The sequence below is a fragment of the Eublepharis macularius genome, chromosome 17 (genome assembly GCF_028583425.1).
Source record: "Eublepharis macularius isolate TG4126 chromosome 17, MPM_Emac_v1.0, whole genome shotgun sequence".
Classification (NCBI taxonomy): domain Eukaryota; kingdom Metazoa; phylum Chordata; class Lepidosauria; order Squamata; family Eublepharidae; genus Eublepharis; species Eublepharis macularius.
Window position 1 is genome coordinate 6,587,461 of NC_072806.1, and position 27,183 is coordinate 6,614,643.

The following is a 27,183-nucleotide window of genomic DNA, read 5'->3' on the forward strand; positions in this document are numbered from 1 at the left end:
ACGGAACACCCTTTTTATTAGCACCAACCGAAATATCACAGAACGGTGTGCAAGATTTTTAATTCTTCAGAACTTTTAATTGGGCTGGATGTTTTTTTGAAAAACAGGAGGTGTCCGTATTTCAGGCTGTGATACTAAGGTTTCTTGTCTGCCTCTTGTGTGAGATGCACTGCAAACTTGATTAGATTACTTAGTGCTGAGTAGAGCTGGAATCAAGCGGTGCTGTAACCTTCTGGAATGAAGGACATTTTTAAAACATTTATAACAGCTTTTCTGAACAGCGTATTGCACCCTGGTGGTGTATGGAATCAGTACAATAAAACAATCGGAGTGATGCTGTAGAATACATGAGGGAACATGCAGAAAAGTGTTGGCAGAAAAACGGAAACTTTTAAGAAGCCATCACACCTGCGAAAGGGTACATTTTATTGCTTTCTAAAAACTGTCCAAGGTGGTGCCAAACAGACTTCTAGGGCCACTCCAATAGTGTCTTTCTGTTCTCATTCCCACATTTTGCCTCCAAACCTACCCTGAACCTCAAAGCCAGCTTTCGCAGGTGATAGCTAAGCCAGTAGGTGTGGATTCCAACACCACCTCCCAAAGAACTGCATGTCCCTTTTTTCTTTTTCTTTTTTCTTGTGAGCCACAATGCAGCAGAACATTTTCTGGCGTGCCACCAGCTTGAACAGTTACTCCGTGAGCTTACAAGTGGAGGAATCTGCATCTTCTCATTGATTTTTTAAAAAGATACATCACAGAGCAGGCTGGGCTATAGCCTTTCACTTCTGAATTTTACATCTCATGTCAAAATCAGGCCTTAAGTGTCAAAAAAAGTTAAAATTAACTTGGAACCTAATGAAAATTGAAAGTTGCTGTTTATCCCTTGAACTAAATGACTAATTGAAGGGTATAAAAGTACTTGAGCTTTCTAAGCAAAGGACATTAACTCTTTGGGGCCAGAAATGATACAAAGTCTTGAATATGTTGTGTACAAATAGGACAAGAACGTTTGAATGAACTGCTCTGGTTGCCTCGTGGTTAGGAATGTGAATAGCATTTAGGACGAAGGCTTAGGCTTCCTGTACATTGCTTGCCTTATAAATATGGCTATGTTATGAACGGCCAGAGCCACATATGGGGTTGGCATGGCTGAACCAATAACTGGACACAGCTCTTTTAGATATAAGCAGCACATATTCTGTTGAATAGTAACCATCTTCCTTCAGATTGCTTTCATGGTACCACTTCATAGCCCTCCAGTTTCTCATGTCGAAAAGCATAGTAAGAAGTGGCAACTTGAACCCAGCCCCCCTACATCATTTGTTGGGCTTTCTTGCAGGAATCTGAGAAAATCATCGCAGAGCTGAATGAGACGTGGGAGGAGAAGCTCCGGAAGACGGAAGCCATCAGGATGGAGAGGTAAGACATGAGAAATTAGGATCTCTGTTTTGAAGCTCTTGAGCTACGTAACTTAGATGGTTGAACCTTGCTTAACAAAAAGTACATAGAGAAGGGAGAAGATGGTTATAAAAAAAGTAATGAAGCCGGGAGAGAGAAGGATGTGCAAACTTCTTATACAGATGAGAGAAGGAGATGAGGAGGAGAAACGCCAGGAGAATGTGAGTCTGAAATGTTGCTAGAAACTGGAGGTTTATTTTGAGAGTTATAGGGAAACAGCGGAAAGATTTGGGTATGGATAGACACTCCCCATAAATTCCTTGGTTCCTATGCCATAAAGTTTACAAATTTGACATGTTAGTGCTTTGTTTTATTATCCTGGGTTGAAGGAAGGGTTTGAGAGATTACAACAGGAGTGCCTTGACTGCAAAGATCAGAGTGATTTGTTAGATGACAACCATCAATGGGTAGCTTTTAATGTCTCATCACTTCATTTTGCGATTATCCATTTCAGGATACGTATTGGATGCTCCCCCTCCAGCGCTTTGTAGCTGAATAATAAATGTGCTTCTGTAACTTTCTGTCCTCTTTCCTTTCTCTGCAGAGAAGCTTTGCTGGCTGAGATGGGAGTTGCCATTCGAGAAGATGGAGGAACCCTTGGAGTTTTCTCACCTAAAAAGGTGTGCAGAGCGGTTGAATTGTTGCGTAAAGATTGCTGATACTTGACAGGTCTTGTTCGTTACTCTGCTGCTTAGGGCAGATACTGGCGATGGTTCGTATGCAAATAATTACGATAAGCAGAAGCCGCTATGCTGTTCTGCAAGTATTTCCCCAAGCGTTACATGTGGATGTACATAATCCATTGTAGGTTCTGTAACCATTCTCTTGCTTCCCTTTGAGTAAGGGGTTGCACGAGCTGAAGAATGTGTTTGGATTGGTTGCTTTTTCTTATACAGAGCAAGTATAAAACACCATTTCTGCAAACAGTAGACTCTTTTTGCATGTGCATGAGAGCATCTTTCCCTTTAAAGCATAGTCATGGTTGCGTGCAAGCTTCCCCTCTCCCGGACGCGATACAGCTTAAGCTAACGGGAAAGAAAAATCTTCTGGACAGCCCCACCACGTGCTGGAAATGTGCTTCTTTTGTCACATTAGTGTCAAATACTAGCATTTAACAAGAGCCAGTGTGGCGTAGTGGTTAGAGTGTCAGACTAGGGTTTGGGGGACTTGGGTTCGATTCCCCACTCTGCCATGCGAGCCCGCTTGGGTGCCCTTGAGCCAGTCACACACTCTCAGCTTAGTAGTAGTAAGGGATGTAGTAAGGGATGTAGTAAGGATAAAATGGAGGAGAGGAGAATGATGTAAGCTGCGTTTTGGGTCCCTATTGGAGAGAAAGGCAGGGTGTACACGAAGGAAATAAATAGCACATTATAGAAAGCTGAGTTAAGGAAATGCTTCGCAGGGCTCCAGTGTCTCGAAGCTTGTTATCCAGCCAAGTTGTGTGGAAAAAGTATTTTGCCACTTTGTCTCTGTGCTGTGCCATCCTTGAAGATGACAACGTCTGCAGAAAATCTAGCTGATTTTCTTTGCAATCGTCAGAACCTTTGGACTTTTCTGTAGTTTGAAATTTGCCCCCAAACAGTCTCTGTCACATCCATCCAGCGGGACGGCATTTCCAGCACCAAAAGGTTAATCTGGCTGAGAACATCGGGTTGGCTTGGCTGTCTAGTAAGCGACTGGTGCTCTTTTCACCAGCAGTTGGGCCCATCCTGTAAGAGATACGTTGTCTTGTTACCAGCCGTTAATGCGTTCAGATCATATTCTTAAGGTAGAATAACTTAATGCTTTCCTCCCCTGGAGCCTATTTCATTCAGCCGTACATTCTTTCTCTACTGGGTCTCCTTTCAAAACCTCTTGATTCTGCTTCCCTGTGAAGGCAGCAGTGGTTGAGCTGCATCCTGCAGCTGGCCCTAGTTATTGAGAGTTTAGCGAAAGCCTCCTTGGAGCGGTCGAGTTGGTTTTGCAAAGAGATGGTTGTCCAAGCCCTCCAGTGTGCGTGAAAGTGATGCACCACGTTGCAGGATGCTGAAGGTCCTTAGCGGTCAGATTAGGCGTCCTTTTACAGTTCTGTGGCCTGATGGCAGTTCAGAGTCTATTTGCACGCGGTTTTGAACGTGATGTGAAGTGCTTGGCAGACATTTTGAAGCACAAGTGATGAAGCACAAGTTATTTCTCTCTCCCTTGTCAGATGATTTGAGCCTCTAAAACTCTTGCCCCTGAGAGGCTGGCTTCAGAGGGTGATGAATGAGGCATTTGCTAAGGTTGGCAAAATCTGAACTTACAGCTGCATCCTAATCATGGCCCAAAGCATCCTAGAAGGCTCAGGACAGCGTGAGAGAGGTCTTGGTTTCCACATCCTGCCTTTCTCCATACTGTAGGGCCCTGCTGAAGATACCTTGGCCCAAGAGCCTGCTAAATCCTATATCTTAGGCTAGTTAGACTGTTAAAGCATTTCCCCCTTTCAGCTTTCTTTTTCTTCCTGTTTATCTCCATGTTCTGGACTCTCTCTCTTCCCAGATCTTCCCTCGGAGGCCATCAACTCTGTTTGATGACCCTTTCGATGCCTTTGCTGTTGACCAGGTTTGGGTGTAGAATCTGTTTTGCAGAAATAGATGCTTTATGCCTATGGAAGTTAGCACATTTCCTCCTTCAACAGTCCTGTCCACCCTTGAAGCACTTATTCCGCATTATCACCCTTTCCCCCTAATTTTATCCCTCCGTTCCCCTTGTATTTCTTGTAGTATTTTTCTTTGTACGTGTGCTGTGATTGGCAGTTTTAGCTATATAAGCACAAAAATCCCAGTTGGCAAACTAGAATGAGAGTCACCCCGATGTGAAACTTGGGTTCTTTGTCTTGATGCTTTGTTTTTCTCTTATTTGTACTTGCTCTCCATCCTTTGGCTAGATTTTCACTCCAAGGCCATGTGACTTGTTTGCTGATTCCAATGGGGTATTTTCGCCAAAGAAGGTTGGTTTAGCAATTGTAGTAGCTCTAGGCTGTATTGAACATTTTTTCTGAAGAGATGGCAGTCTGCATGTAGGGGAAAAAAAAGTTGGAAATTGAGGATACAGGGTGCCTCACGCAGTGAAAGCTGACTTGGCTGACCTCCTCTGTCAGTTCCCCTTCTTGTTCTCTACCTTCTTTTCTCTCCTGTCTGGTGTCCAAAGCCTCTGTTTCCAGCAACGGGAAGATGGTGGGCGGCGGGGAGAGATACTGCTGGGCCAAGACACACCCCTCAGAGTCCTGGCTGATCATAGTAGCTGTCAGTTGCCTGCTCCTATTAGTTGAGCCATTCTCTTTTTTTTAGGTGGGTAGCCATGTTGGGTTGCAATATTCAGGTCCTTCCTTCTGGGAGCTTTGATTTGTGAAAGCTCATACCGTGGAAATCTAGTTGGTCTTTAAGATGCTACTGAACCCAAATCTTGCACTCTCTATTGTGTTTTCAGTCTTTCACCTAGCAAATCAATCCTCTGAGTAGATTGTGTATTTTAATGTTCCCTAGCTTTCCTCTTTTCTGTGATCTTGATGCCTCCTGTAGTGAAGTACTGTGCGTTTATTCCTGAAATTATTGGTTTTCTGGAGGAGCACATTGTGGTTGCATTTGAATCTTGAAGCAATTGGGTTCCCTTGCAAAAAACGATGAGAGAGGAAAAGAGGCTCTGATTTGTTCTTCTCATTTCAGACACCACATCTTGTCAACCTCAATGAAGATCCCCTCATGTCAGAGTGTCTGCTCTACTATATAAAAGATGGTATAACCAGGTAAGGGTGGAGGCAAGTTGTCATAGATGAACAGTTTCCATTTTGAAGCAACATCTCTCTTCTTTCAAAACCAATCTGATTGTATTATGCTCTTGGCTGCCAGGCAAAGCACACACTTAATTACCCTTGTCCTTGTTTGCATGCATGGGATTAACTTTTAATTGTTAGATTTGGAATCGAGGAGCTTTTCCCAAATGCATATTACCAGAGGAGTTCAGAAAAAGAAGAGCAGGGTGATTGTAGGAGTGGAAAACAACAAACAAATGATGACATTATTCAGGATATATGTTCATGACTAGCACACCATGTTCAAATTTGGTCCTTTCAGAAGTGAGTGGTGGAGATGGCTGAAAAGAGTCTTTAAATTGTTGGGAATTAGAATCCAGAGAATGGTATATATGGAACATCTGAAGGTGCCATATAACCAAGTCAGGCCTTTAGGCCATATAACCAAGTCAGGCCTTTAGGCCGTGTTTCCCACTGTTGTCTACTGTGACCGGCAGTTGTTCTCTGGATTCTTGGGCAAAGGTCTTTCTGTGTCCTGCCACCTGAGGGTCCTTTAAGTGCAGTTGTTGAGGATTGGATCCATAACCTTCTGGCTCCATTGTTGAGGATAGCACTATGGCCCCATTCACACTACAGGTTTTCGTTTTTGGCATCACATTATGAGCTCAAACAGCTTCCTGTAGGACACTTCCCCTGTCTAAGAGCTTTGTGACTTTGAGCCAGGTTGCCCTTTCTGAAGATGGGAAATAGTAACCTAACTAATTTAAAACCTGAAGTTCTGACATTCTGCCATACAAAGAGGCTGGGGTTGGAGGGTAGCTTTGCTGCTTACCTGCCGCATATCCCTAGTTCCGCAAGCCTTCCCTCCCATTAGATGGCAGGCTGAACGGCAACTTCAGTCTGTCAGCGATTAGAGCAAAGACATGACAACATGGGCACAGCATGTATGCTCTGTATTTTGGTGGGGGGCTTCCTCCCCTTTTTAGGGTGAATGTTTACCACAGATATACACAACCGGCAGCAGTCTGTCCCTTCTGGAGCATTTTCCATCTTCATCCGGCTGAATTTTGCGCGTGTGTGCGTGTTTCCTTTTCTGCATCCCTGGGGAGTCCCCGCCTTGCGTGTGGGATGGCCTTGTCGTTCGTCGTCTGCTCAAGGGCCAGCCACTTTACTGCTTGATGCGGTGGTGGTGGTGGTCTTGCATCCATTAAGATCATTTCTGGGTCACTTAATGGGAGCAAATGAGCCCTAAATTTAAATAAACTCCATTGGTGGGAACACGATTTTTTGAGATTGAAGGATTATTTGTGAAACTAGAATAAATAAATAAAACAAATTTTTTTGGCCTTGACTTGAAATGCTTTGGACAAGCTGTAGACTGTTTTATCCCTTGGTATTGAGATAAGTTTATCACATAGTGTATGTGTATACAATATATATTTTAACGACGAATATATAAAGAATTTTAAAAATCCTTGTTGGACAGGGTTGGCCAGGCGGATGCTGAACGGCGTCAAGACATTGTTCTCAGTGGAGCTCACATCAAAGAGGAACATTGCATCTTCCGAAGCGAGAGGAACCACAATGGCAACGGTGAGGGGGCCGCAGGTCGTTGGCTAAAATATCTCTGTGTTTCTGATACTGTTTCCTCTCTGCTTTTATGCAAGCAGAGTACGCTTTGCATTTTGTAAATGCAAAACTCCTCTGGGTTCTGTGGCTTTACTTTTGAACTTATTTGACATGGTTTGAGATGATTATTTTGTATTTCTGGTGGGGGGAGAGGGGCAGCTTGCCTTGTTCTTGCCTCTTTCACGCCATTGCTGCTTTGTCTCATGGTCATAGAGAGAAGGATTCTTGGATGAGGTTCTCCAGTGCTGTCACTTGGTGGCACAAGCAGTGGTGTGATTATCCTTATGCTCTTTCTTTAGTTATTGTCACTCTGGAACCTTGTGAGCGCTCTGAGACCTACGTCAATGGCAAGAGAGTCATTCAGCCTGTCCAGCTGCGCTCAGGTAAGAGATGCTGGAATTTGGTCTTCCATGCTAGAAACAGGGCCTGAAGAACTAGCCGTGAGGCTTGCTTTTTTTTAAAAAAAACCCCAACATGTAAACATCACACTTTAAACTGAAGCTATGTGTGAGAATAAAAAAAAAATCTATCTGGAGCTTGACCTGTTGGGCTATCGTGAGAGAGGGCTGTCATATGGCATGTAGGATGGATGATACAGGAGACAGCTGTGGTGGACCCCCCCCCCCAGCCAGAGTTAAAACTGATTTGGATTGTGATGTAAGGAGGTCCGGATGCTTGTCAAGCTACTTGGTGACTTTGGGCAGACAATTGGATTTTGGCACAAGCTGCCTCACAGGTTTGTTTATGAGAGAGGAGGGAGCATTTCAAACATTAAAAAGAACCAGAAGAACAGAGTGATTCAGGTGGGTAACTGAGTTAGTTTGTAGTAGTAGTAGAATAAAATTTGAGTCCAGCAGCACCATAGAGACAGATAAAAATTTGCAGGGTATCATAAGCTTCCATGAGTGAAAGATCACTCATCAGATGAGGTGAAGCTTTGACTCACAAAAGCTTATATGCAGGGAAATATTCTTTGAGGTGCTACTGGGATTGAGGTAGCGATATTTGAACTCTAATCCTTCAGAGAGGTGGTCAGGTAACTTGTCTACGTGTCTGCTGTGGCCATCTCTTTTTCTCACCACCCCTCTGCACCTCCCTCCCCCCTCTCTCTTTCTTTTTGTGGATCTTGCCCATAAGTGTCCATGTTCTTTATCAGTGTTAGCATTTCATCCTTCACTGACTTTTATCCTGCTTGGAAATCCACATCGTGAAGTACTAGGAGATAAACATGACTGAGCAAATCAGAGCCACTCTTAACAGTGTTCTTACTCCTTTAACGACCCTTTGGCAGTAATCCCTTTTTATTGCTTGTCCAGGAAATCGCATCATCATGGGTAAAAACCACGTTTTCCGTTTCAACCACCCTGAGCAAGCACGAGCTGAAAGGGAGAAGACTCCTTCAGCAGAGACACCCTCAGAGCCAGTTGACTGGACATTTGCTCAGCGAGAACTGCTGGAGAAACAGGGAATTGATATGAAGCAGGAGATGGAGAAAAGGTAATGCATTTTTTTTAATGTTTGAACAAAGATCCTTGCTTTTCTTCTAGGTGAACTGCTGAATTGTATTACTTCCCTAAACTGGTGCAAATTGAAAATGTGTCAGTCTTTTCCAGGTAAGAATACTTTGCCTTTGTACGAGGCTCATTACAGAGATTTCCTTGACATAGTCATCAGAGAGGGGTTTGCAGAGCTGTAAAGCAAGAAACGTGCTGTGATAAACTTCCTAAGCTAGCAAAATGAACTATATTATAAGAACTATAAAGGAAGAATATAATCAATTCAGAAATGTTTGTAATTAATCATTTCCAAAAATGTGCACAAACATTTACGCTGAGAGCAAGTGGTCATTCAGGCATCAATGAATACTTGAAAAAATCTTACCAGACAACCAAACCAGCAATGCAATAAGGGTACAAACATGAATTTCTAAAGTGCAAAGTCACAATCACAAATTTGTATTCAGCTGTAGCAGCAATTCTAAAGTGCTAGTGTCTGTACAAAGTGACCGTGCTTCTCAGAGTTGATGTTATAAATATATACAAATACAAAAATGTGTTTTATATACAAATAAAGGTGCAGTTCAGTATAAAGAAGGGATGTCTCTTTATATCGTACTGCACCTTTATTTGTATATAAAACACATTTTTGTATTTGTATATATTTATAACATCAACTCCGAGAAACATGCGCCTTTTCGGAAGATGAGCATCGGATCTTGTGGCAGTCTCATAGCGGCTTAGCAAGAGAGACACGCTGGGTTTACGTTGGACTGTTGTTTGATAGATGGAACGTGAATGCAGGAAAACTGAATGTCAGATGGCAATTCTTGCTCTCATGAAACTGCTGCAATCGTGAATGTTGGGGAGGGGAGACCCTAAACATTGATTTACCCCAGAGCTTCTTAAGCTGCAGGATTCACCAGTGCCCTTTGGAATGCATCCTTAACCAATTCGACCACATCATGTCAGTGATATCTGTGCAACTGAGTTCTCGTTCTTTGCCTAGACTTCAAGAAATGGAGATTCTGTACAAGAAGGAGAAAGAGGAAGCTGATCTCTTACTGGAGCAACAGAGGCTGGTAGGTGTCCATATTTATGTGGTCTCTCTCTCTCTCCCTCTCGTTTTTTAAACAAAAAATTGCCTCTTGACCCTTGAGGACAGCATATACCCTTGGATTGCTTGGACACACAATCGAGTCTCCCTTGCCTATGGTGTGCTGTTTTGTCTGTAAATCTAATGTGTCTGAGGACGGCCACTTGTATGGTATTAAAGGACAGCGTAGAAATCTCACCCTCAGTTAGATGCTGAACCTAAGTAACTTAGAGTATACCGATAATGACCTCTTAATGGGTCAAAAGGGGGAGGGGGAGACCTTTGGTTTTCTTCTGTTCCACCCCCCCCCCCCAACTTTGAAGTTTGCCTTGGATCACTGCAAGTACTAATTCTGTGCTAAATGACTTCTACGTTGGTTTGGATGCCAGGGTTTTCGGAAGACATGAAATCTGTAAATGTTGTGGCCACTATGCATGTTTTAACCTTTCTTCCCTTGCCCTGCATGTCATCTGAATCCTTAGCAAGGGTCTTACTGGTGCACATTCTGATGTGGGGTTATGTAAAGGGCAAGGATTGGGCACTGGAAAGCAAACAGCTCATGTAGGTAAAAGATGATAAACTGTCCAGCGTGAAGCAGAACTTTGTAAGGAGGTATGAAGGTTGCTAGGAGAGAAGTAGGTTCCTTCTTTAGCTTTCTAGCCTAGTGTTTCAGGGCGTGTTTGGTTCAATGCAAAGTGGACTCTCTTACTGGACCATACTGTGCCTTTTATTTGTGTAAGAAGCCAAGGTTACTAGATATTCTCCCTGGGCAAGAATCTGGGGCTGCATAGCTCATGGCAAGTGGTGAATACCATCCTTGTGCCCAGGTGGGGTTGAGGCAAGTCCCATGGATACTACAGGTGCTGACTGAGTTGAAAAGCCTAAAGAGGTCATCCACAGAGGAGAGACGGTCAGACATGAGATCAAGTGCTGTGGAAAGTAGGTCAAACAGAGGAAGTTAAATAATTGGTGGTCAGTAATAGTTCACAAGTCAGATGGCTTGTGAATCCAGGCTAATGAGGAAAGTTGATTGGGACCTGATTAGGACTTGGGATGTCTTGCAAAGTGGCAGGGGCAGGCAGGGGAACGTGCAGCACTTTCCAAGCCTGGGGTGTGTCAAACATAGAAGACTTACGAGCCCTATTAGGTTCTGCAGTGTGGCTTGCAGATCTACTTTCTACTCTCCGCACAAACCATCTTCGGTGTTTGGAACACTGTCGGCTTTTTGTAGGGTCTCAGTTCACCAGTTTCTGCTGCCATGTATCATATTAGTCTTGTCCTCCCCCCATAAATACATCAGAACCAGATCTCAGTGGTGGTTGAAGGTGATAAGAATGGGCCTCTCTCTACTACATCAACCAAGTTGCCCAAAACTGCAAGGAAAAAGGCCTCATTTTTTTCCCAAATGTGTGGCTGAGGAAGGTGGAATTGATAGGTTGTTGTCTAGTGTAGGTGGGATTAGCATTTTTGGTGAAAAGTTATAGGCATGGCCCTAGGTGTCTTCTGAGTAAGGGTTTTGGGCCTTGAACCCATTTTATTGGATGTCTTTAAATGAAGCTTTTCATATCAAGGCTTCTCTTTGCAGACCCAATTCATTTTGCTTCCTACAAGAGATGGTTGTTGTTGGTGATGTGAAACAACTGCTTGTTTAGACTTTTCTTGTGTTGCTTTAAAGCAAAGCACAGACTTTTTCTCTCCTTCCCCTCTAGTTTTCCCTCCTTCCAAATTCAGAACAAATGCCATCAGCATAGTTGCTTGACTGGCAAGGTTATGGAGAGATTCCCATAGATTATTTCTCAAAGCATGGCCTTTCTCTGTAGTAAAACATCCAAATTCCTCGTCTATTATAGCAGTAATATTTTACTCTTCAAGCTGATTTTTGCAGGGTATGTGGTGAGGAAATGTGTGCCACTGTGCATAAGAACTGAAAAGCTGTTGGACTCTCCCAAATAATGGAATTTCAAATGTTCCCCCAAGGCAAATTTTATTGCAATGTTTTCCTTCCAAGGCAGAATCAGTATATTTGAAAATTTAAAAAACCAAGTGAATGCGGCAGGAGCTGGTAATTGCCCAGTATCTTACTTCCTTCAGACTCCAGGAACTTTACGTTTGAATGTAATATATTTATGTGTATTCCATGATAGCTCTCAGTGAAGGAAGAATAACATCATGTTAAATCTGGTCTTCGAATTGGGATAGAAGTATAAAGTCTCTTTTTGTCCCTTCTGTTGAGCTAGTTTCTTATAATGATTGCTAGAGCTAATCATGGTAGAAAGTGTGTGAGAAACTTCATCATTTATCTTTGGAGTACAGCAAGCTATAATAGCAAATATTTTTTTAAAAAATGTTCCCACAAGAGCAAAGTTGAAGAGAGGCCTGGTCATGTCAAGATGATGCTTTCTCCTCTTTTCCGGACACAACCTGGAATGTAGCATGCAATGGGTTTTATTTGGGCATTTTTAATTTCCGCTGTAGGGCAAAGGTCTCTGTTGTTTAGTTAAAATCCCAACCAATGCTTTCTTTAACCAATTCTAAATGAATGTGTAAACAGTAGCAGAGATGGTACCTTGAATGGATAGGCCAAGTTCTTAGTTTCCTAGAGAAACACACTGACCTTTGAATTGCTCAAGAATCTGCCAGGAGGCATGGCTGAAACATCTGGATAGCTCATTCTGAATCCTGATTTGTTTAAGCAGGTCTGGGGGAAATGTCCAACACATTACAGAAAGAACCCCAAATTGCTAACTCTAATTGTCATTTTATTGGAATGGATGGAAGGCTTTGTTGCTCTGTTTATTGGAAAGCATTTCTAAATCTCGGGGTGCATCAAAGACTATTAATGGAAAAGAATGATTTCTTAGAAACAATAACCTTTAAAGGACACCAATTTGTAGTGGATAAACCCAGACACATCTGTCAGTTTTGTAAATGTGAAAGGAGTTTGGGATGGTAGGCTTTAAGACACAAGAAGGCCATTGAAGGCATGGAACGCAGCCTTCTTGTGGTTCTGTTTTTCAAATTACTTGTGCATCTTTAAGACACTGACTTACCTGTGATAATTAGAACTCTTCAAGGATATTAAAAGAACATATCAGTGGCAAATGGAAAAACTCTCTTGCTTGTAGCAGTTCCTCTTCAGAACCTGGACAGTTCTCACTCACCGTAGAGGCACTCACACTACTTCTAACACTCTCTCTAGTGGCTGCTTCTGATCTTTGTTCTGCCCTTGATCCTCTAACACCTCTCTGGCTGTTTTTCTAGTAGAGTGGATTGTAAATCTGAGCATCCCTGCACTCCGTGTACAGCATTTACTAACCAGTGTTAATTCTGGCTGTTCATCTGACTGTTCACCAATGACTGCTGGGTTCACCCGATATGGAGGGAAGACTTTACTGGAAAAACTCAGCAGTAATAATCAAGGCAAATGCGCTTGGGTTTTGCACATCTTTGTAGCATGTATAAAGTGTGGCTTCCACCTTCTGACCAGGTATTTGATTAGTTCTTCTAACACTTTCGCATGGATTGGTTTGTGGAAGGTCCTGGGATATTCTAGGATGACTAGATTCAGATGTTCCATGAAATGTTGTGACTGGATTTAAGGAGAACCGCTGAAGATCCCCTAGGATAAAGATTCTGTTGTCCTAAGATCGGAATCTTAAGTTAGTCTTTGCATTGTTTGTTCTTTTCTTAGCTTTTCTTAGTTTGTAATTTTTTTATTCAGTGTTTCCCTCCTTCCCCAGTTTTAATTTTGATTATTTTGGGGCCACTTCTCGATTTTTGTTTTCCAAAGGACGCCGACTCTGATAGTGGGGATGATTCGGACAAGCGGTCTTGTGAGGAGAGCTGGAGGCTGATCACTTCCTTGAGAGAGAAGCTGCCCCCCAGCAAGTTACAAACCATTGTTAAAAAATGTGGCCTCCCCAGCAGTGGGAAGAAGCGAGAACCTATTAAAATGTATCAGATACCTCAACGGCGGCGCCTCAGTAAGGACTCCAAGTGGGTCACGGTCTCAGATTTGAAGATCCAAGCTGTGAAAGAGATCTGCTATGAGGTGGCCCTCAATGATTTCCGGCACACACGGCAGGAGATCGAGGCCTTGGCCATTGTTAAAATGAAAGAGCTTTGTACTTTATATGGGAAGAAAGATCCCAATGAACGTGATTCGTGGCGAGCCGTTGCCCGAGATGTCTGGGACACGGTGGGGGTAGGCGATGAAAAGATCGAAGATGTCCTGCTCAATGGGAAAGGCATTGGTGATGTGGATGACCTCAAGGTGCATATAGACAAACTTGAAGATATTTTGCAAGAAGTGAAAAAACAAAACAACATGAAAGATGAAGAAATAAAAGTCCTCAGGAATAAAATGCTCAAAATGGAGAAAGTATTGCCTCTGATTGGCTCCCAAGAACCGAAGGCCCTGCCAGTGGCAACTGCCACAAAAATGAAGGAACCTGATTCCATCAGTAAAGTGAATGCTGAGGAGAACGTTCCAAAAGCTGAAAATTATGACCTCACAAATGAGGACCGTGTTTCCCAGCTAATGGAGGATGACCCTGCCTTCAGGCGTGGGCGGTTGCGCTGGATGAAGCAGGAGCAACTTCGTTTTAAGAACCTGCAGCAGCAAGAAATAACCAAACAGCTTCGCCGACAGAATGTGCCTCATCGGTTCATCCCTCCTGAGAACCGCAAGCCCCGATTCCCGTTCAAGAGCAACCCTAAACACAGAAATTCATGGAGCCCAGGCACTCACATCATTATTACAGAAGATGAAGTTATTGAGGTGAGGGTTCCAAAGGAGCCACAGAAAGAGGCCAGGGAAGAGAATCCAGACCAGGGCGAGAGAGCCCCTGTCCCGAAAGACCCAGAGCAACTTTGGTATCTGTATGGCCCTCAGAGGAGTCAAAGTAATGTCCAGATTAAGAGGCAGCCCTTGAACCTCCAGCCACAGCCTAGCAATCCTCAACCCGAGCCATCGACTCAGCTACGCTGGAGAAGCAATTCTCTGAACGGTCAGCAGAAAGGCTTGCGCCGTGAAATGTCCGACTCATCTGAATCCTTGCATTCTTACAGTGGACACCAGAATCAAGATCTGCAAACTTTTCAGCAGAAACGCCACATTCACCAACATCGCCAGCCTTACAGCAATTACAGTGGCAGAGGGATTAATCCTGGGAGCAGCATGACCAGTGGTCCTGCAAGACAGACCGAGCGGCCTAACCACTTTAACCAGTTTGTGACACCTCCGCGGATGAGGCGCCAGTTCTCGGCACCTAACCTCAAATCCAGCAGAGAAACCACTGTTTGAGTCACTGGAGGGTGCTTATCTTGGGGAGGGGGGGTGTCATTGCTATCCACCTTGGGTTTCAAATGAACATTGAGCAACTGAGTGAGTTTATATGCAAAGCACAATACAAAAACACTTCTGCCTATCTCATACTGCCTGTGAAACATGTTGGATTTGTGGAGTTTTCTTGTTGACAACTCTTGCTGTAGGCTGTGGGGAAAGGGTACCATATTAGCTTTGGGTACCTTCATTTTATCATATAGGAATATTGTATTTTGTAATGTCAAATATTCTGGAATAATATTAGTTATCCTTTGGACAATCAACAAGAGAAATCTGGTTTCCAGGGCGGAATATTGCCAGTTTTCAGTAGAGTCTGACAGTTGTACTGCCAGTTGCGCTCTGGCTTTTTTGGGTTTGTTTTCCTTATCCATCTTGTTAAATTGTCCTTTAAGATCAAATCTTTAGATTTCTAGTTAACACCATTGTTTGGGGCCCTTTTTGGTTCCTTTGGTTTCTCCTCCTGTGGGAATTAACAGTGAACATATTTGAGTTTTTACTTTTTTTTTTTTTACCAATTCTTCTTTCCTACAGAGTGAGTAGGGTTTACCTTTTCTCCTGCTTGCTTTCCCTAGAATTGGTATCCAATTTACTGGGGCAGCAGAAAGCTTAACGCATGAAGCCGCCTTATACTGAATCAGGACCTTTGTCTATCAAGGTCAGTATGGTCTGCTCAGCAGCTGCCCAGGGTCTCAGCTAGAGGTCTCTCACATGACCTGCTACCTGATCCCTTTTAACTGGAGATGCCGTGGATTGAACCTGGGACCTTCTGCATGCCGAGCAGATGTTCTACCATTAAGTCATGGCCTTCCCTTTCTTTCAGTGAAATTGTATGCCTGCTGCCTGAACTATATGTCCTTTATATGGCTACTCCCTCCAACTCACATTTGATTAATGTTTTATAACTAAAGATTAGAGATCGTAGAAGGGGGTTCTGCTTGCTTTTGCTGTAATGGGTGGAGGAATACAACTTCACTGCAAGCTTAAAATAGTTTGAAAATAACTTTTGTGGCTAACCCCAAGGAATTTTGACTACTGTTCATTTAGGGCACTGAGTAATTTCTGTTGGCCACATACCTCTGTGTTACAACACACTTCCCAAGGTTCATTGGGGGAATTTATATTGGTTGGGTAGTCATGATTTGCTTTGCACATGACAGTAGTTTCCCTCTTCATCTGTAGCAGTCATCACAAAGTAATTGTTTTTTTCCAGGCAAACAATCCAAGCCTTCAGTAGGGTTGAATTTGTGTCAGGCATAAATGCGTGACATGAACAGCAGAGATTTACAGTTGCCACAACCACAAGAATTGCTGGTGTCTGTAGCTTTTATTGCCAGCTTTGCAATCCACAAGAATCTCAGAATCTGTGGAAGGCTGGAACTGTTTGCAAATCAATTTTGTATTGTCTAAATCAGTCTTTAAGCTGTTTTTAAAAGAATGTGTTTCTGTGGGCAAGGGTCCCCGTCTTCTTCAGAAGGAGCCTTTGCGATGAGATTATGTGGGAGAACACACAACATGGTGTTTTTCAAGTGTGGCCTTGAAGCAAGCAAAAACTTGGGAGTGTTGACTCTTACGTTGCTTGAAATTCCTCTTCCTTAAAAAAATGGTGTACTTTGAATTCTCTCCTTCTCCTTCTTGATTTTCGAATATACCTGGAGCTTTTCTCTGCCTCTTCTTTAATAGTTTATGCTGTCCACTTCTGTTATCAGAAGAACAATTCACTCTGCGGAAATTCCATGCCAGCTCATGCGTTTGATGAATGGGGACATTTAGAGCAGTGTTCAACCCAGAGAACAGTAAAAGGGCAGCTTTCTTTCTGAACTAACTGAGAATACAGCAGAACATACTGGGTGATACATAGAGGACAAGCGGGCTTTTCCTGAACATTTCTGTGAAGGCATTAAACACAATCCATGTTTTTTTTAAAGAGAGGAACCATACTGTATTTCCCCTCATTTCTGTGATACGTCCCCTTCAGATTCTTTAATAAAACAAGGGTAAGAATTTTCAGGTCTTGGGGCCAAATTAGGTATCACATGCAGATGCATGTAGCATTCTGCAATGAGATTTGAAAATGAAAAGCCCTCCTGGAAGACAATGGGAGGACTGATGTGAGGGAAAGGGGCTCTTAATCCTTTCTCTGTTAGCTGTTTTTTTGTTGTTCAACATCCTTCCCAATTGTTTTCCCCACAGGAGGAAAACCAGCTGGGAAAGTAGAGAAATGGCTAATAGGGGTAAAGATTAAGTGCCCCATTCCCCCGCTTCATTCCCTGCTTTGGAGTCTGAAAAGGTGTTGGGGGGGAGGAGGATACATGCAGGAGCCCTCACAAGTTTGGCCCTTACTGAAGAAGAATTTTTGTGCTCCAGTGTGCAAAAGACCTTCCAGCCTGCCTGAGAACAGCCTTCATTGCACAAATCTGACTTGCCGTGTGCTGTGCCTTGAATGCTTAGGTGCCTTCCTCTTACTTTTAAAACATGACCCTAATGCTCTAAACTGGTGAGAAGCTGCATTGGGGCAACAGAAAAGAGCAAGAGTCCAGTAGCACCTATAAGACTAGCAACATTTATGGTAGGGTAGGAGCTTTTGTGAGTCACAGCTCACTTCTTCAGACACTGGGGCAATGCACACTGTTAAAATTTCCCTTCCATCTGTTATTAGCATCTTTCCCCCCTTCAATCAAAGAATCTGTTCAAAGTTTAGAAAGAAGGACTTTCCGGTGTTTGAACACTGGTTGGAGCAGATTTTCAATTCACTCCTGCCTCTCTTTTTTTGTGGTAAATTTTATAGCATAAAATGTACTTTAGATAGTTTGCCTTTGAAGTAGCTTTTCAGGTGTGAAACCTGTTCATAATTACTGTAAAGGAGAGAATGACTCTTCTGATGAAGCAATAGGATTTGTATACCTTGTCAATTTATTCTGTTTTTTTAAAAAAGTGATTTTTGGTTATTGGGTTCTCATTTTGTTTTTTTGAACAAGCCGCTGCATCTTGGGAAAAGCAGAACTGCTCTTCCGTTTTAACAAGTGCTTTCAATAAACTATGAAATACTGTTTTAAGTCTCTCTCATATTGCCTCAGTGGGGTATAACGCAATGGTGGGGTGGGTGGCTGGTGAGAAACACCAGATTTCTTGGCATCGAGCTTTAAAAGCCGGAGTTGCAGCAGTTTTCCTCGAAACGGAAGAATTCTTGTGGTGGTGGGTTGATGCAAGCAGTGCTTTGACCCAACCCTCCTGTTACTTTCAGGGTTGCCAGCTTTGCTTGGGGAATGGCTGCAGATTTGGGGGTGGTGCCTGAGGAGAGAGGGAAGCTCAGGGGGGAGCCTGCCCTCCGAGGGAACCGATCTCTGTAGTTGAGAGGTCACTTGCAATTCTGAGAGAACTCTGAGCCCCTCCTGGAGTTTGGCAACCCCAGCCTGGCTGCTGTTGACTTTGGACTTTGGTTGCCAACTACAGCTTGGGAAATTCCTGGAGATTTGGCAGTGGAGTTTGGAGAGGGGAGGGATGTCATTCCGTAGAGTCTGTCCTCTGAAGCTGCCATTTTCTCCAGGGGAACTGATCTCTATAGCCTGGAGATCGATTGTAATTCTGGGAGAACTCCAAACTCCCACCATTAGGTTGGTAACCCTTGTTATTTCTTCATTATTACCCATTGCCCACTCTGTGCTCTTATTCCAGTTTAAAGTATCTTCCCTAATTGGCCCCCAAAGGAATGCCATGGTGGGGAAGAAAAGGACCCAGTGTGGGTGGGGAATGCCAAATAGAGGATATGAGCCCTTAGCCTCTCGCAGCTGGGATGCTCAAGCTCCCAATAAGCCTGGCCTTTCCCACGCCACAGTCTGAATGAGGAGCTGACTCTGCAGGCGTCCACGCTGGTGCTCCAGAGACTCTTCCCTGAGTACAGGCGTCATGTGGACATGTCAGGAGTTGTGTCTCAGGAGTTTTGTGTGTAATAAATGCAGCAGCGCTATCATTCCAGTCCATTCGTAAAACCGTCTTTGTTTCAAGAGACTGTCTTGTAAGTACCATCCTGTTGAAAGAGCGTAATAGTAATAACATTTGATAATAATAAAATTCGATTTATATACTGCCCTTCAGGACAACAACCACTCAGAGTGGTTTACAAAGTATGTTATTATTGTCAACAATCACCCTGTGAGGTGGATGGGACTGAGAGAGCCCCGGAGAGCTGTGATTGACCCAAGGTCACCCAACTGGCTTCAAGTGGAGGAGTGGGGAATCAAACTTGGTTCTCCAGATTGGAGTCCCAGCACTCTTAACCACTACACCAAACTGGTATAGAGCTAGGATCCCACGGGATTCCTTCTTGAAGGTGGCATGCTGTTGGCTAGGGGTGTGCCCGCTTTGAGCAGCAGGGCTGCAGCAGCAGCAATCTAGTCAGACCCTCTGGTCTCTTGCATGGCCTAGCCTTACACTTGCTGCATACAAATGGAGGATGCCACATACCCATGGCGTAGCAGGCAGTGCTCTTACTGGCTGCAAGGGATTGTGAGAGATTTTTGAGACAATCAACATGTTGTGAAAAACTAGGTGGCAGACTGACAACTGTGGATTGTACCACTTCATATTGCAGAGGGGGCAGGGACATCACTTTTCTAGGGATTCCCTGCAATAGAAATTCACTCCATGTAATAAAGTTGGGTGGGGGGAGCTGAGCTCTTTCCCTGATGCGCTAGGTTACTGCAAGCAGGAAGGGGTTTCTAGATGTGAGGTCCCCCTCCCCATATCTACAACCTGAAGTGATACAGTATAGAATTTACCACCTTGTAATATATGTCAGTAAAAAAGGGTTAGGAATTGTCTGTCAAGCAGAGAAGGGTCAGAATGGTCTGTACCTCAACTTGAAAATTACAGCAACACAATCTGTTCATGCTACTGCAACTATACAAGTGAATTTGCCTACTATATCCAAAATATTGTGCTTTAGTCTTCTACTTCTCACCTCTTCTTGTAAATATCTCTGAGCCTTTGAAAGGGGGGTGGGGGCTAATAATTTTAAGTACATAAATGATCTGGGCTTCTGCCAAGATTTCCCATTCCCTCACCCACCCTTGGGGTCTATGAACTATATTGAATCTTCTGTGCACTCTAGAGAATCTAAGCAGTCGTGTAGATTAACCGGGGGAGACCATTGCCAGGAAACAAGCTTATGTTACCAGACTATTTCTTTTCATTCATCAAATGTTGCCTGTCTTTTTGTTGGAGTCTGGGAAATCAAACCTTCTTTTTGCATTGCCTCCCTGCCCCCCACCCCCAGCATGCCTGCCCCCCTTACTTTTTGTTGATAGCTTCAGGGGATTTCTGTATACCAAAAGGAAAAAAACCTATGTCCCATTTATACATAACCACCTTCAGAAGTATAGCTTCATTCTTTGTTTTAACTTTTGATGTGCTGCGTTCTGTGAAAATTTAAGGGCTGTTCAAATGGACGGGAGATTAAAAAAGATTTTCCTTAACTGTTAATCCTGTCTGAGTTTGTCTGCAGTCTGTCCCTTCCACCGAAGAAGGAAAATGTCCATCAGAACAGTACACTCCATGTAGATTTTTTTCATGGATAACAAACAATCAGGATAGGAGGTTCCTACTCAGTTTTTTCTATGAGGATTTAATTGTTCTGAAATCACGTTTTTCTTCAGGGTGTCTTCTTGAAAAAAAAATAGAACCCCCCCCCCCCATGAGAATAGGCTGTAGTTGGCGTCTTAGAGGCTACGTCTACAGAAGCTACAGTAATCCCCCAATCTTGTGTCCCTTGGTCATGCATTGAATGGAAACTGAGTCCAACCGCCTGTCAGACGCAGGGCCTTCTACGCAGTGCATCCTTGTTGAACGGCTCTTTTCTCCAGTGATGGGGCATTCTTGCTGTGTGGCTGGAAGTGAGTTACAGATCCTGTGTTGGGTCTTCTACATCAGGGTTTGAAGTTGCCTCCTCAAATTCAAACAATTTCTTGACTGACCGTTCTTCCAACGGTGAAGATGCCTTGACTCAGCTTAGGCAATGTAGTCCAGTGCTCTAGGTAGTACCCCCCTCCCCCAATATTCACCCATACTTACCAGTGGTCACTTGAGGCCTTTATTTTGTGCTCACAGACATGATGTGCAGCTAGCCACTGTTCTCCTTAACATTTTAATCTGTGAAAGGTCTGGTGCCTTTTCTCCCAGTTAAACAAGCCCAACTTATTCATTCATGTCATTTTTCAGAGAGACAAGCATTTGTCTTCTTTTTTACGAGTTGTCTTCTCTTGAAGTAGCCTTGCAAACACACCCACAAGTTATTAGCCCGCTAGTTTTCCTCCTTCCTTCCCCAAGCCAGCTTGTATTTGCTGTACATAGCACATCGCCAGTCTGAAAGGCAAGAAGGACCAGCTGTCTTTCCTGGCTGGTCACTTGGAGTTTATTTTTACTCTCCATGGATGACTTAGCAGGCAGCTATTTGCAAGCCTGTCTCAAACCCTGGTAGAGGGAAAAAAGCGGAGCGGTACTCCAGTGAATGCCTTAGCAGTATCTCTGCTTTAAGTAACGCAATGTGGTTTCCCTTACCACGGTAAAATGTTGCTGGCTTATTCAACCTGTGTCTGCTGTGTCTTCCAGGAACTTTTTTGGACTTTTTGTTGTTTTTTACTACTTACATTTGTAAACATCCCAAGAAATAAAATGTGTATTTGGCTGGTTTCCCCTAAACAGGACCTTGGCACTTGTTTTACTGAATTTCATCACGATTTCTGACATTTTCTTCCATAACTAGAATAATTACGTAGATTTTTGAGCATCTAAGTACTAAGACAAATGTACTCGTCCCACACTTGGTCTGGGCACCCTCTGTAACAATAGTATTAGAATTGAACTCTGTACCAATAGATGTACTGCGGACCATTCACTTGAGGAGCTGAGACAAATTTACGGCCGGCACCAAGGGCTGGCAGGATCAGGTCACTTGCTAAGGCTAGCGGCCTGGCGGAGGGCCCAGCAGAGCTAGGCAATCCGTCCACTCCCACCAGGGAAGAGCGATGGCTGAAGGTTCCCCCCTGATCTCTCAATGGGTCTCTGCGATGGTGTCATTTCCTATTTGGGATATACAGTGCTGTTTTCTTGTACTCCCCAGTACAGACAAGTCCTGAAAGGAGTGTGAGAGATCCACACTCTGCTCCTTGCTCCAGGGAGAGTTAATGTGCATGTGTGCATGCAACGTGGGAAGTGCTGACAGGCATCCTGCCCAGGACAGCGCAAAAGCTGGAGATGGCACTGGACGAATTTGTGGAATGTAACTTAGCCGTTATTGGCCACAATGGCTAAATCCAGGACCTGAGGCAGCACGCTACTTAATACCCGTCTCAGGGTTTGGCCTGCTGATTGGGTCGCCATTATGGGAAACAGGTTGCTGGACATGATAGAACTTCTATCTGATCTAGCAGGGCTTTTCGTTTTGAATCATGAACCACCCTGGTCTGCAGTTCAGAGTTTAAAATGTAACACATCCCCGTCGCCAGGGGAACTTCAGACCAGCTGCATCACTTTTGATGTTTGATATTTTTAGCAACTTCATTCTTGTGTTAAGCATTTTTTCTTAATGTAGTTGATTTACTTTATGTTCCTCACTAACCCCTGGTGGGAATGATCTGTCAAAGATGCAGACACAGCGCTGGGCATTAATGCGCTCAAAGCCAGTCAGCACCCCTTAGAGTGATCGTGTGGAAGCCACTGCAGATCCGGAAAGGTACATGTTACAGTCTTCTGCCCATGTGGTTTGATCTGAGGCTTAACATGGTTTGTCATAGGTGTGGTATATCGAAACATCTTGTCAGGACAAACCACATGTCTGGGAAAGGCATCACCCAACCAGTTTGAGACACATTGTGATTTATAGATCCAGAGGAGTTAGCCGTGTTAGTCTGTAGTAGCAAAATAGTAAAAGGTACGGTAGCACCTTTAAGACTAACCAACTTTATTGTAGCACAAGCTTTCAAGAGCCACAGCTCTCTTTATCAGATGCATCTGATAAGAAAGCTGTGGCTCTCGAAAGCTTATGCTGCAATAAGGTTGGTTAGTCTTAAAAGTGCTACTGTAACAAAAATATGAGCGACGATGCAGATAAAATATACAGTACAAACTTACTGTTTGTAATGGCCTTTGGCCTTATGCAGTAAACTTTACCTACCTACCTAAAAGTGCTTCTGGACTCTTTACTATTGTGATTTTACATACATACATACATACATACATACATACATACATACATACATACATACATACATACATACATACATACATACATACATACATACATACATACATACATACATACATACATACAGTGGTAAACTTTTTTGTACTTCTTTGAAAAGCAATTTACCCTGTTATACACCTGACTGTGGGTCAGTTCACATATAATGCCAAACCTTGGCTGTTGCATAACAAAGCTTGTGCTTTCCCTTGTCTCCTTTGCATGCTTCAGTTAATTACCTCCTGTTTAGGGCAAACCATAGTGTGCTTTCGTATGTGATCTGGCAACTGGTGGTTAGTGCCCGCCTTCTAAACCAACCAAACCACAATTGGAAACTGGTTTAGAGGGCAAGTGTATGCTGTCATTTTGCTGGTTGCAAAAGCAAACTATGGTTTGTACTGAAAAGGAACCAACTAATGGCAGTGTGCAGGGGGTTGGGGGACGGTGCAGAGACTCTGTAAAGCCAAACCATGTGTTTTTCATTGCATCTGAATAGACAAAGAGCATTGCCACAGACACAAGGGAGCTCTCCATCCTACCACACCAAAGAGCCATCGGAGAGCCCTAAAGCACTTGCGGAATTCTGTGACCTCATATTCTCCATTCAGGCTCCCCTGCAGCGATTTGTCACGTGTCAAAAAGAGAGATTTTGACTGGAAATGCTTTTGCCTTAAGCACAGAAGTTTGTTTTGCAGGGTATGTTTTGTTGGGTCAGAGGGTCATTTCTTTGTAGGAAACCTACAGAACTTCACTCAGGCATCTGGCTGCTGGTAATTGGTGGCTGCAGTGGTTTGCCAAACATTGTCCTGATGTTGACTGCACCTCCCTTAACGTATGCTCTGACTTCCCACATTTCCATATCCTAGGCCTGAGATGTTACCGGCCAGGTGGCAGTTCTTTTTGCTTTAGTTACACTTTAGGCTTCAATACTTTTTCTTCCTGAGATCTCTCTCACACAGTGAAAATCTTTGCACTCACAACCTTCCTCCCAGATTCACTGACCATTCCCAGCCTTTTTACCTCCTAAGAATTCTACTTACTAACCTGTAAAGAAATGTTTTTAAAAGTTGCGTTCCTTTAACGTGTCTCTAAAATGCTGTCAGTCCCTTTTGTATTCAGCCTATTCATTCCGCCACCTCCTTCCTTCCTAACTAAGGACTCCATTTAGGCCTGGGGTCTGTGACGTCGCTTCTGTCACATTTCCTTGTGTTTTGTATTCCAAGGAACAGAACTTGTGTACAGAAGGGCCAGGCTCCTTCGGAAGTTAGCTGCAGTGAAAAGGGAGCTGCTTCCTGTAGCTGCTGTCATGCTCTTTTTGGCAGCCTGGTCCCATGTGGGTGGAGACAAGTAGTGGGGGCCCTTTTAAAAATTAAATTTTCTTAAGACATGTATATCCCACCTTTCCCTGTGGCTCAAGGCAGCTCCCTTCTTATTGGCAGTCTGAATCATCTGGGCTTCCAAATGTTACTTTGCAAGGGAGGGACAGTGGAGAAGTAGATTTGTGCAGTGAAGTACAGAGGGACCCTGACCTAATCCTTGTAGAGGCTAATTGTTATTATCATTACCATTACAGTTTTAGCCCAAAGAAGGGCTCTCGAAATAACCAGGAAATTAATATTACAGTTCACAAACAACTCCCAGACTCCCAAAGCCTGCCACTGTTGAGTTTATTTATTGTGTTCATCATCTGCCTTCCTTCTGTCATGGAATTCAAGGCAGCATCCAGGGCTTGACTAAGAAACCTCCAGCCCTAAGCATTGGCCATTCCTGCTCAGCTTCAGCAAGGGGGCTGGATCCACGTACCTTTGGACATCCTGGGCCCTGCTGCTGGTTCCTCCTACACTTCAATACGTTCTGGGAACCCTTGTTAGTGGGTCTGTTGGAAGCCATCACAGCCCCCTCCCTTGGGATCCTGGACCAAGATTTCTTCGGGTCTCCCATTCATTTTTGAGAGGGTAAGGACAGGGTGACAGAGTTGTGCGTTTAAAACCTATCCAGAGTACGGATTTTTGTGTCAAAATCATTGTATAATGCAGGGAAGGAGGGGGGAATTCTGGTGTATGGAAAAAACAGTTCCTGGATTTCGTGATTGGGTAGGGGAAAACAAGCAGCCCCTGCAGATGGAGTGAATTTTAACTTCTGTCTTTTTTTGTTTTGGAACCAACTGATCACACAGCTGAAGATCTCATTTGTGCCTGCTTTCCTCCTAGGTTCTAAAGGTGGGGAGGCATCTGGTCTCTTTACTGGGGAATCCTTCCATAACTGCTCTCTACTTATGTCTGTCTCGCTCTTATCTCCTGAAGTGTGTGTCCGTCCCACCCTACGGCTGCTCTCGCTCTCACTTTTGTCTGTCTTTTCTTCTACACGGTGTCTCCTCTTTCCCCTTCAGGACTATGAGAGTAAACTCCAGGCCTTACAGAAGCAGGTTGAGACGCGGTCCTTGGCTGCTGAGACCACGGAGGAAGAGGAGGAGGAAGAAGAGGAGGGTGAGTTCTTGTACCAACTGTAATGCCTTGAGCTAGTACTGAATGATGGTGTGTTTGGGGGTGGGGTGGGGAGGATCTATGCATGGGTGGGGAAAGCTATTGCTGGTAACATGCAGAAGTTTCGCAGCCCTTGGTCATGATCCAAAGAAGCCTCTGCTATTTATATTTTATTCCACACTTCAGACAAAAATTGGCTCCAAAGGCACCTTGCATTAGTTAAATCCAGTTACTAGATGGGTACTGTATGTAACTGAAAGTAAGATGCAGCCTTCCAAACGAAGAGAAGACGCATAGAGGAAGGGCCAGGGTAGAGGAAATCGGTTTAGCAGTGCCAGAGCTAGTGGGAATGACTTGGCATTCTCATCCAGTTGGGGACAGGCTGAACTTTCCTATTTGGGGTGGGGGTGGGGGGAGGCGGGGAGGTGCAACCATTCAGCTTCCCTGGATACAGAACGACCAGTGTGCATGCATGCATGCCTATGAGGATGGTGCCAAGGGGTGGTACCGTTTTGTGGGAAGTTCAACAGCAGAAGAATGAAGCTCCTTCCGCTGTGCAATTGAGCAGTTGAAGAGGAGCGAGGAAGCACATGCTTTGCTTGCATAAGGTCCCAGCTTCAGTCCCTGACTTTTGAAGGCTCTTTGGTATCCTGCCTGGTAAAGACCAACCCGAGTATGCCCCATTGGCCCTCACACCATTGGTCTATGAATTGCCATTGTTTGTCACCTTTGCAGAGCAAGAATCATCTCCTGGTGACCAGGCAGGGATGTTTAACCAGTAGTCTTGTCAACAAGCCTGGAGAAAAATGTCCTGTCCCTTTAACAGAGGCTTGGTGGGATGTTATTTATCAGCTGATGTATGCCATGAAAAGCTTCAACAGCCTGTTTCCATGCAATAAGCCACAATTGAATGGGGCAGGACATTTTTCTTACAGGCCTGTTGGCAAGCCTAATTACCGAGGCCCTTCTTTTTGGGATAAATATACATCTGCGTAGTGTATGTGCATCAATATTGGGTCAGACTGCTGATTTAGTCCAGCACTGTTTCCTCTGATTTGCATTGGCTCTTGGAGCTCTCAGACAGAGACAAGTCTTTCCCATCACCTGACTTCTGAGTCCTTTCTGTAACGAGCTTTTGCCCGTGTCTGAAACTCAGCTTCTGTTAGCCAAGAGAAAGATGTCTCTCTCTCCGGGAAAGCTTACAGCAATTAGTTTTCAGGCCTGTCAAACAGATAAGTTATTTGAACCAGCTGTTTATCAGTACATTTATTTATATAGGGTTCAATATTGCTTTGCAGCTCTTTATCAAACACACAGACACCTGTCTAGAGTTTATTTCACTTTATTGAAAATACACCCTAGTTTTTTAATGAAGCAAGTAATCAAAATATGAATGGCTATTAATATAAATCCTATAAAAACAGAACACAGAAAGGCAATAAGAAATAAGTTTGCTAACATTTCTTAATAAATTCCAAGTTTAACATGATCAAAGTTTCTATGAAATGCATAGGTAAAGATAAGTTCTCACCTAAATTCTCTCAAGAGATTTCTTCCATCAGAGCCCTACCATTCTAACTGTGTTTGCAATTTTATACCTCATCATATGCAAATATTTAAGGTCTATTCACATGATAGCACAAACAAATAATGATTGGTTTGATGCTTCACT

General features: G+C 43.7%; 1 protein-coding gene across 2 annotated transcripts in view; it reads left to right on the forward strand.

Moving 5' to 3' along the window:
* Positions 1-27,183, forward strand: part of KIF1B (kinesin family member 1B) — a 133,428-nt gene that overhangs the window by 72,852 nt on the left and 33,393 nt on the right. The window contains exons 14-21 of one of the 2 annotated variants that reach the window (XM_055001134.1): positions 1,340-1,419; positions 2,003-2,078; positions 5,142-5,221; positions 6,714-6,820; positions 7,156-7,239; positions 8,173-8,353; positions 9,362-9,434; positions 25,418-25,514. In XM_055001134.1, the coding sequence (XP_054857109.1) occupies positions 1,340-1,419; positions 2,003-2,078; positions 5,142-5,221; positions 6,714-6,820; positions 7,156-7,239; positions 8,173-8,353; positions 9,362-9,434; positions 25,418-25,514 (778 nt within the window). Of the gene's footprint in view, positions 1-1,339; positions 1,420-2,002; positions 2,079-5,141; positions 5,222-6,713; positions 6,821-7,155; positions 7,240-8,172; positions 8,354-9,361; positions 9,435-13,238; positions 17,884-25,417; positions 25,515-27,183 lie in introns of those variants that run through there. The other variant, XM_055001135.1, reaches the window with a different exon arrangement.